This window comes from Hyaloscypha bicolor, assembly GCF_002865645.1.
Source record: "Hyaloscypha bicolor E unplaced genomic scaffold K444scaffold_10, whole genome shotgun sequence".
Classification (NCBI taxonomy): Eukaryota; Fungi; Ascomycota; class Leotiomycetes; order Helotiales; family Hyaloscyphaceae; genus Hyaloscypha; species Hyaloscypha bicolor.
The window spans coordinates 4,392,804-4,403,367 of NW_020194512.1; the positions used below are offsets into that span (position 1 = coordinate 4,392,804).

Below are 10,564 nucleotides of genomic sequence, written 5' to 3' on the forward strand. Positions count from 1 at the left end.
CCTCCTCTTGCATATAAATAGTTATATGTCCAGACATTAACTAGTATTCCCGGCAGGCTATTTACGGCTCCCTTTCTTGTCTGACCAAAATCCTCCCTATTCTTCTCGTAGACCATAACCATAACCCGCCTTTTTCCCCTTTATATTTTCGCCCGGCCCTGTCCTCTAGTCGTGGGTATGTATTTGAACGAGTTACGATATACAAGAGGAGGTCGAAAGTAGAGGGTTATATCGTGAAAATTTTTTCTCGGATCTCGATCGTGGGTATCGCTCGCAGGCGATCTGTAAAGGCCCGTTTTCCAATACGAGCTATAGCGTAATCGGCCCACCGATTTCCTAATCGGGAGTGCCCATTTAATAATAGGGGGCTGAATACGATTCGGGAGCTATAGTGGGTCCCGATTTAATAATCGTATAATATTTGGGTATGGGCCTTAAGGGGGCTAAAACTATTAAATCTACTAGTATACCCTAAATATATCTATACCCCTATATACGCCCCTTTACTTTGAATTTATTAGCTATAATATACCCTATAGTATTATAGGCTTCATTTTAGGAGTTCTATGCTGTTGAACTAGCTAAAGCAATATAGCTAGGGTCACGTGCTTGCAATGTAAACCAAGTAAACGATACTGAATTGACTGCTGTTCTACAGTGGTAAGTAGCCCGTATATATAGCCCTGAACCCCCCAAATCACATGCACTAAATCCCTATGCCAGCTGAACCGATTCCAGCTATACAGGGTATTCCAGCTGGACAGGGTATTAAGCCCCTGGTGCACAGCCCCATGGCGTTCCGTTCCAGGGCTTACTAAGCCTATTAGGGGCCTCAGGCCCCTAATTTCAACACAATTGATTACAAAGCAATTCGAAGCTGCGCCCAATTAAACTTAATATAGCTGTAGAACTATTCTTCACTTCCTCTGTCTCTGATTGGCGAGACGCCTACTCCTAATTAAGTTAAAGCGATCCCACATCATAGCAAATGCCAGCACCAAAGGAACAACGCCCGCGAGTTCTCTCTAAACTAGGTTACGATTGCGAAAGAAGCGTCCCATGTATAATCTGCCGGGGAAAAAATTGGAGTAAACACAGTTTCGCCTGGTCCAACCACTAAAAAATCGGAAATACCTTCTGGGGTCTGGGGGCTAACGAGCGTCCAAGTTACAGTAGCTGTGACGGAACAGGTGTTCTGGACATAATATTGGAGATTAGGGCTGACACCCGGTGCCAGGGTGACAATAATACTCCCACCTGGACAATTCAGAGTTACAGCATTGTTGTTCGAAGGAGTAGATAGGAGAGTTGGGCAAGGCTCGGTCGGCGATACAGATGTAGACGTACTGGGGGCCGCCGGCGATGAGGTGGTGCTGGTGCTAGTAGCGGTGCTTGGAGCAGTAGATACGGTTGAGGGGGGTGTCGATGTAGTTTCTGCAGTGTCACCACTAGTTGTAACGCCAATAGCAATAATCGCCAATACAGATTTTATTACATCGATCGGTATTATAGTATTGTCCCTGAATGCGAATTCGTTTGCAAAGGGCTTCAAAGCGGTACATCTCGCGGAAGTGCTGCTGGAAGTGCTGCTGGAAGTGCTGGATAGGGCTTCCGAGCTCGAAGAGGAGCTTGAGACTGCGGGCTTTGATGCTGTAGGGGTATTATTGTCATTGCTACCTCCATTTGTGCCCGTACCGTCTCCTCCAACGGGAGGGTCCTTCGGGACGGGTTCAACAATTGGGATTACAATGATGATTGGAACAACGATGCCGTTTTGGGTAACAGAAGATGTCGTTGTAGATAAAGATGTGCTTAATATATCTCCAGACGGAATTGATATGGACGTAGTTATTAGAGCTCTTGTTATGATCGGCACAGCCGTGGCAGATCTACTCGATTGAGTCCCGTTGGTTGAGCGGCTTCGTGGGAGAGACGCAGTAACCGGTTTAATAGATGAAGTACTAGTATTCAATGATGTTGTAGATCTAGTCGATCGAGTCCTGTCGGTAGAGCTACTAGCTGGCTTGTCTAGTCGTATATCGGCAGGTTGGAACTTATTCGATCGTTTTGAACTAGAACTACAATCTTTAACGGATCCTAACGGTGGTACAGAATATACGTCTAGGGCAAAAATGACCATCGAATCGGCGTTGACAATCTTTAAACTGGGTGCTAGTTCTTGGCATCTATAAATCAGTAAGTAATATAATCTAATAAGAAATCCTGAGTAAGTGCCAAAACCACTTACTGATTTGGACCGTATGCTTCGTCCTTACACACATTAGAATCCCCAACGATGGATGCTAAATGCTGGGCTTCGTGTAATAAGACAAACCCTTGGCTAATACCAAAGAGATCAACTTTCCATTTTTCGGCACTTTCTTCAAGACTAAGCGTGATGGTATCGAAAAAAGCTGGACAGAGGCTTATCCAATTTCCCGATTATGTTACCTCAGGTGACGAAGCTGTAGCTGCGTCAGGAATTCCTTCCTTTATGGGGCAAATTTTTTTGAAATTGCGCCGTCCAAACGAACGGACAGTTGGGCATAGATATACCAGGTCATTTTGACCTAGATAATCTATATAGTTTGTTTCCCTTATTGGCTCTATTAGGTTGTCAATTACACCCTGGAAGTTTCTGGTAAGGATATGTGCTTTCATATTATTGTTCGCATTAGCTATTTACAATATTAGTAAAGCAAACTTAATTAGAGAATAATTTATACATACAAGACCCAAACCAACGATACCAAGAAAACGCATCCAAAACAAGATCAGATCCTAACGCAGTAATAGCCGCATTTGCCAGAGTCCGAGCTTCACTGACTGCCGTTTGTATTTGAGTAATTTGGCTAGCTGAACAGCCTCCTCTCTCTACTACATTATATATGAAAATATTAGTTATGCCACGCTTGTCTATACCACGATACTATCGATAGCGAGGGTTATTATTAATGTCCATTGATATATTAAACGGAATGAGAGAGGTATGTGCTATATTAGAAAGAGTGAAAAATAAGATTAGAAGTCGGAATAGAGTAAAACGACGGGCCATATCGATCAATGCTTATAGCAGCAAGCAGTTGTTCAGTGACAGTATCAGTTAGTGAAAACAGACTTGATTATAGAATGAAGATTGGATTAAAGGGTCTATATATAAAATCAAGCCAGGATAAGTGAAACGTGGCCTGTTGTCTCGGAAGAAGCGGACTCGGAAGAATGACTAGGAAAGTCTCTAGAATCTCTTTCTCTCTTTTATACTTTAGTACTCGGGGTATTAGCTATACCAAGCCTTTTAGCACCTTCCACTATACAGGGGGTTCTCTACTAATGATTTAATACACTGTTTATACCGCTTTTAATAATACCAAGTCTGTAATCAAGACAGCTAGTATATAAAATATTAAGGGATTTACTTAAAGTGGCATTCTTGTATATAGACTCATATAAGAGTAATATTTATAGCTGATACCCCGGATATAAAGTACAGGCTCGGTAACGATATTTAATTTCCGGTATAGCGAAATTAAAGGCTCTTAAAGTATTAATAATAATAATAAGGGGAATTTATATAAGTATTTTTTATATGAGACAAAACTGAAATATTTAAGCCTTAATAAGGTTTTTCTTAATTAATATATTATCTCGTTTAAAACGGCCCGATATAATAAGAATAGAAGCCTTATATTACTAGCTATATTACTAATAAATATAAAGTTAGGTTTCTTCTTAATTAATATATTATCTTATTTAAAACAGCCCGATATAATAAGGATATAAGCCTTATATTACTAGCTATATTACTAATAAATATATAAAGTTAGGTTTCTTCTTAATTAATATATTATCTTGTTTAAAACGGCCCGATATAATAAGAATAGAAGCCTTATATTACTAGCTATATTACTAGTAAATATATAAAGTTAGGTTTCTCCTTAATTGATATATTATCTCGTTTAAAACGGCCCGATATGATCAGGATAGAAGCCGTATGTTACTAGTTAAGAAGTAGGTGCAGCACCGCCTCCGCCAAACATTGTCCGAACGGAGGTTAAGCGCGACGAAGACGAGCTTGTTTTCTTTCCCGATAGTGAGCTCGTCTGGCTTAGCCCTCTGCCAGTCCCGGTGTTCCCTTGTGTTGGGAAAGTTCCTGTATACGTCGCATTGAACGACGATGCTAGGGCCAGGTAGGAAGCCGGGACCGGTGCAATCGAGGCACCGTAGGATGAGCATACCGAGGTGTTCATCTCATCTAAGCCCGTTACGTAAGGGATGCTGAATGCAGCCATGCACCAGTCGCATCTACCTCTGCGTCAAAACTGATAGGGACTTTCTCGCGTCCTCCACCGAGAACGGGGTTGACGCCAAGCTGGGTAGAGCTAGTCGGGCAGAGCAACTTGAGTCATCGTTGTCGCTCAGAAACAACCTTGGGATGGTGTCTGAATTGTTGCTTGTGGTTCGAGAGGTTAATGAGGCTATTCGTTTGCAAGAAGAAATTGTCGCATGCAAGACAAAAGTGGTGGGGCTCGAGTGCCATGTGATTTGTTCAGCAATCCGATAGTGACCGAAAGACCCAGGGCCAGCTTCATCGCGCTTTGCGAGGCATTAACTATGCATCGTCCGAGCTCCAAAAGAGAGGGTTTTGCTGTGATCGATATACTATCCTCACTATGTCCGCAGAAAGTCAGAAGTCTCCATCCAGGATTCCAGTGATCAGAATGAATACAGTATCCTTCCGAGATATAAGTGCTTTTACGAATGACATATCAGCTCTTGCACAATATGGAATAAACGAGTTGAATCTCTCCAAGAGTCTTTCGACAGGAATTGGCATTCTGGAAACGCTGTTCGACATTCAGAAGTCACATTTGTTATCGACAACATCTGAACAAAAACTTCACTTATGTGCGCTCACAGTTCAGGTATTAAGTTTAGGACTATCCCTTTATTCTCAGAGCTATATTGGGGAGTACCAACCAATTTTCTTGGGTAGTTCACTAAATAAAGTCATACTTGCCGGTAGCTCATTAAATCAGATCTGCATTATTGCAAGCCTTCAGGAGCTAGCCTATATGGGATTTAATTTAATTTGATTTAATAATTATTTGCGTCCGGCGGGGTATTAGCAAAACTGGCTACCTCCTATAACCTCCCATAGGGTATAGGAACGTACTAAGCTATAGAATTATAGTATATATAGTATTACTACAGAAAGCATTTCTAGTATAAGCGAATATACTATAAGGCTTGTAACTATAAACCTCCTGCAGCCAGTTAGGGTAGTAACTAGGTTACTTATAAGAGGAAAACCCTCGAGAGTAGCCCTGCGAGAAAAGCTTAAAAGGTGTAACCGAAAGGCCTAAGGTTCAGAGCTAAAGAATATAGCGAGTTTTAAGGGCTATAAAGCCCAATAATAAAAGGAAAGTATTAAGATAAATTAAAGTGCCCCCAATTCCTATAGTAAGAAAGCTAATTAGTAAAATAAGATACCTCTGAGGCCCGAATAGAATAATAGATTAAAAAGCTTTATACTAATGAAAATCCCTTCGGGAAAGGCACTATACTAACCCGGAAGATATCTATAAAACAAGAGTCCAGCTTGCTATTATATATATAAGCACCCGTATATTTATTCCTAATTATAGCTTAGTAAGAACAGATTTTAAAGTAAAACTCCGTAGTAATAAAAAGGTTTATAAAGTCTTCTGGCTAGTTTATTAGGCTAGTAAAATAACTAAATGCCTCTATAGCTATAATAGGTAATATATAAATATATGGTTTTTATAGCTATTATTCGAATTTCCTAGCTATTTTATAATAGTATATAATATATTCCGGGTCTTTAGAATACCCTATAGAAGCAGATAAGATTAATATTAGTATAATTAAACTTCTAGTAATATTAAGAGAAGTTCTTATAAATAGAGTATATTACTAGAAAGTAATATAAAATAGGATATAAAAGCCCGAATTCCGGTAGTAGTTTAATACTATAGTCTAGTTTCTATTTCTTATATCTTATAAAGAGTTTAATACTATACTAGATCTATTAGAAGCTTTATATCTCTTTATAGTATTATTTAAAAATTAAGCGAATGCCGCTTATTATTAGTTATAATATAAGACTAGTATTATAGTACTAGAAGGTATTAATATTAGTAAGCTTATTTACTGCCTTATTTCCTTTAATTCCTATATATTTAAAACCCTATTTAATATAAATATTATAGGTTTTTATAATTCTTTAATAATTATAAAAGGCCTATTATAAGACTATAGCTGTATTATTCTATAAGTATTAAATAACTAAGATACTATTTATATAAAGTATAATACAGTATTAACTAATTTCCGGAAAGAAGTTCTTAATTATATAATAAAGACCTTTTTAAGTATTAATAATTTTTATATTAAAAATATAAGAGAAAGTATTAATAAAGCTATAGCTCTTAAAAATTTAATAATTATTCTAATAAATAACCCATTTATAACTTACTAATTTAATGCCTTATTTAGTTTTTTTAGCTTTATTCGAGAAAATTATAATATCTTCTAATAAAAGAGCTATTTACTAGACTTTAAAATTAGCTAATACTATTATTTTATTAATTTCTTTTATAGGGTCGACTAGATAACCGGAAAAGAAGTAAGATACTATTAGCTTTAAATATAATATATTAGAGAATAAAATACCTAATTATTATATCTTTATTTTAGAATATTATTTAATACCGGCTTTTTTATTTCTAATTATCTAGAATAAAGTAATTTATTAAATAAGTAGATATTTCTTATCTATAGTCTATAGATATATTATAAAATATAGTTTTAATTCTTTAAGTATTATTATAGAAATAGTTCTCTAAATTAATAAAACTTCTTAGTAAATAAGAGTAAATATCTTATTAATTATATTAATATATTATTTGTTTCGGGTATTAACTATAAGCTTATAGTTCTAATAATATATATATAATAGTTTAATATAGCCTATATATTATATTTTAATATTATAGAATATTAATAGTAAGATATAAATAATAACTACTTTATATAAGCAAAATATAAGTAGCTTATTTTTAGTTCTAATAAGGCCTCAAATATAGTATAAGACTTTATAGGCTTTTATAATTTATTCTATAATATAATATCTAAATAAGAGCTTATAATTAAACTAGATATCTAGCTAGTAAAGAGCGAATTAATTAGATTAATTATAAGAATTTTATTAACTATATATAATAGTATATAATTACTTCTTTTTATTAATAAGTGAATTATCTCAAGCTTTTTAAATATAAAAAAGATCTTGTTTCCTTTTTATAAGTAAAGATATTATAGATATTAGAAGCTAGGAGATTAATATTAGTATTTAGTAAATATAATATCTAAAATATAATTCGGGGTTCTATATAATATATTTTACTAGATATAGTATATAAATTATTAGTAATAATAGAAATTTCTGGAAAGTATTATATTTAATATTATAATAACTAGTAGTTTCTTTTTCGAGCCTAATTCTAACTTTCAGGTTAGTAAAAAAGCTTTAAATAAGCTAAAAAAAGAAATAGAAGCTAGTTTTATTTAGTTATATAAATAAGTAGCTTTTTAATAAAAAGAATATTAAATGCCCTTTAGATATCTATAGTAATTATAGTTATTTATTTACTAGAGGCTATAGTAGCTTTAATATTATAAGTAAATATAGCTATAAGATCTATTATAAAATATTTTAGAAAAATATCCTTATATTATAAATAAGAGTAATTCAAGTAATATATTTAATAATAATTCTCTTAAGGCTTTTTGAAATATAAGAAAGTAATATAATAGATCTCTAGAATTAGATAAAGAATTTATTTTTCTTTCTAATCTTTAATATTATAGCTATTTTAGTAAGTTTCTATATTTATAAAAAGTAGTTAAGAACTAAATACCGGTTATAAAGTCTATAAATAACATATTTAATAATGTTCTAATAAGACCTAAATAGTCTAACTATAACTCGACTTATTCCGGAAAAGATATTTAATATACTAATAGTCTACTATTTTATATTTTTTAGAAAAATTATCTATTTCTAGAAAAAATTCCCAGTTTTATTCCAGTTATTTAATAGATTTTATTCGAGATTATTAGCTATATTAAAGTATCTAAGAACTTCTATATATAGGATTTCGGTCTTCTATAATATGTTTTTAATCTAAATATTATTAATTTCTAATAAAAAAGCTTTAAGATTTAAAATAAGCTTATATTATCTAATAATCTTATATAGATTCTTATTATTATTAATATAATTAATCCGTTATTTCTAGTATTTCTATTTAGCCTTATAAACTATAATTAGAAATTCCCGAGTTTTAATAGAAACCTTATTTATATATATATTTCTATATACTAAAAGATATAATTAGTAGGCTTTTTTATATTTTAGTATTTACTAGACTATAGAATTATTCTTTTTATAATCTGGCTTATTAATAGTTTAAATTATAAAACTAAAGACATCTATAAGTCTCTTTATATAACTATCTAGTTATTATAGATATAAGATATTTTAGGAGTCTAATAAACTAGCTATATTATTATTAACTAGTTTTATAAATTTAGGGAAGTTATATTCCGAAATTCAATAATTAAATTAGTTTAAAGAAACTATATCTCGGTTAGAAATAATAGTAACCTGAGTTTTATAATTCGAGCTATAATATAGATTAGTTCAGATTAAGATATATATAAAAGAAATATTCGAGAAAGTAAAATTCAGAATATATTTATATTTCTGAATTATAACTTTAGAAGCTTTTATAAAATCTATATTATTATTAGTAGACTAGTAAGCGAGTTCTGCCTTGTAATAGACTAGTTATATTTCGGGTTCAAATATATTATATTAGATATTAAAGTTCTTCTTTACTAGATAATTAGAAAGTATTATAAGATATATAATATAGTCTATAATTTTATAGAAAGTAGCTATTTATATATATTAAGAATTATATATCTATTAATATTAATTTAGAAAAGATTCCGATTATTAATTAGATAGTATTATTATATTTTAAATCTAGGTTCTTAATATATATAAGTTATAATATAGGGTCTAACTTCTTATCTAATAGAGTTTTTACTATTTCAGAAATTAACTAGAGTATAATAATTAAAACCCGGATAATTCTATATCTTAATTCCCGAATAAATATATAATTCTTAAATATAAACTATATTTATATTTTTAATAAAGGCGGTTTATAGAATTATAATATAGTAGAATATTCTTTTACTAATATTTGCCTAATAGACTTATAAGTCCCGGTTTCTGAACTATTATATATAGTATAAGCTATAGAGCTATTACTAGCTTTTTAATATTTATTATCTAGTTTAAATTTCATACTATTATTTCTAAAGCTTTTAGTAATAAGATTAGTAATATTAAGGTTTCTATCTATAATTATAGTTTATTAGAAATAATTATTAGAGGTTAGGGCAAATAAGATTAGGGCAAATAAGAGAAAGAAAAAAGTAATAGAAATTATCTAAAAGAATTCTTTCTTATATATAGTAACTATTATATTTTTCTATTTCTTCGATTTTATAATATTAGTAATAACTAGGCCTAATATCTATAACTAAAGTTATAAGTTAGTTTATATTTATTCTAAAATATAGGTAAAGAAAAATACTAGTATATTAAATTTCTAATATTTGTAATTACTTTTATAATAGAGGACATTTAATTCTTTCTTAGTCGGCTTAATAATCTTACTATTTCATTAGTAGGAAATAATAGAATAGTAATTATATCCGGCTAAAAACAGTCTATAATAGTTAGTATATTATATCTTTTTAATATAATTTAGTTCTAAAAAGCCAATATATTAGTTAATCTAAATACTATAAATATTATAATAAATATATTTTATATATTTTATAGAATTATAGAAATCTTAATAGTCTGGATTATAATAGAATATAGTAGTCTTTTTATTAATAGCCTTTAAGGGCTTACTAGTATTAAAGAATCTAAATAAATAAATAAAGGTTAAGAAAAAGATAATTCAAGTAATTTTGCTAATCTAGGAATTCGGGCTATAATAAAATAGTTAGTAGCTAATAAGTTACTCTATAGTCTGAGCTATAACTTCTTTTTCTATAATCTCGGCTATACTAATTATTATAGTTATTTCGAGTCCGGAAATAAAATAAAAGCTAGAAGAAATACCTGAAATAGTATAATTATATTAGATTTCTAGTTATTTAATAGTTTTTACCCGAAAGATTCGGGTAATAATTTTAATATTCTTCTAAAAGCTAAATAAGTCTCTAGTTAAGAAATCGGATAATATAATAGCCTATCTAGTCCGGATTAGTAAGATTAATAGAACTAAAGCTAAAGTAATATCTATAACTTTAGTAGTAAGTTTCTAGTAAAGTATAAATAGCTCCGGTCTATTAAATAGAGCTTAGGGCTTTACTAAAATTAGAAAATAATAATCTTTTTTCTTTTTCTAGTTTCTGCTACTATTAGCTAAAATAGAATAGAAGAAGCTAAGGA

The 10,564-nt window shown here is 31.2% G+C and overlaps 1 protein-coding gene across 1 annotated transcript; it reads right to left on the minus strand.

Moving 5' to 3' along the window:
* Positions 1–910: 910 nt before the first annotated feature.
* Positions 911–2,564, minus strand: K444DRAFT_623843 (uncharacterized protein; the record flags this gene model as incomplete). The annotated part of the gene is made up of 5 exons (XM_024882328.1): positions 911–948; positions 1,135–1,257; positions 1,348–2,186; positions 2,249–2,389; positions 2,539–2,564. 5 exons carry the CDS (start codon positions 2,562–2,564, stop codon positions 911–913), a joined length of 1,167 nt encoding a protein of 388 aa, XP_024744611.1.
* Positions 2,565–10,564: the final 8,000 nt, after the last annotated feature.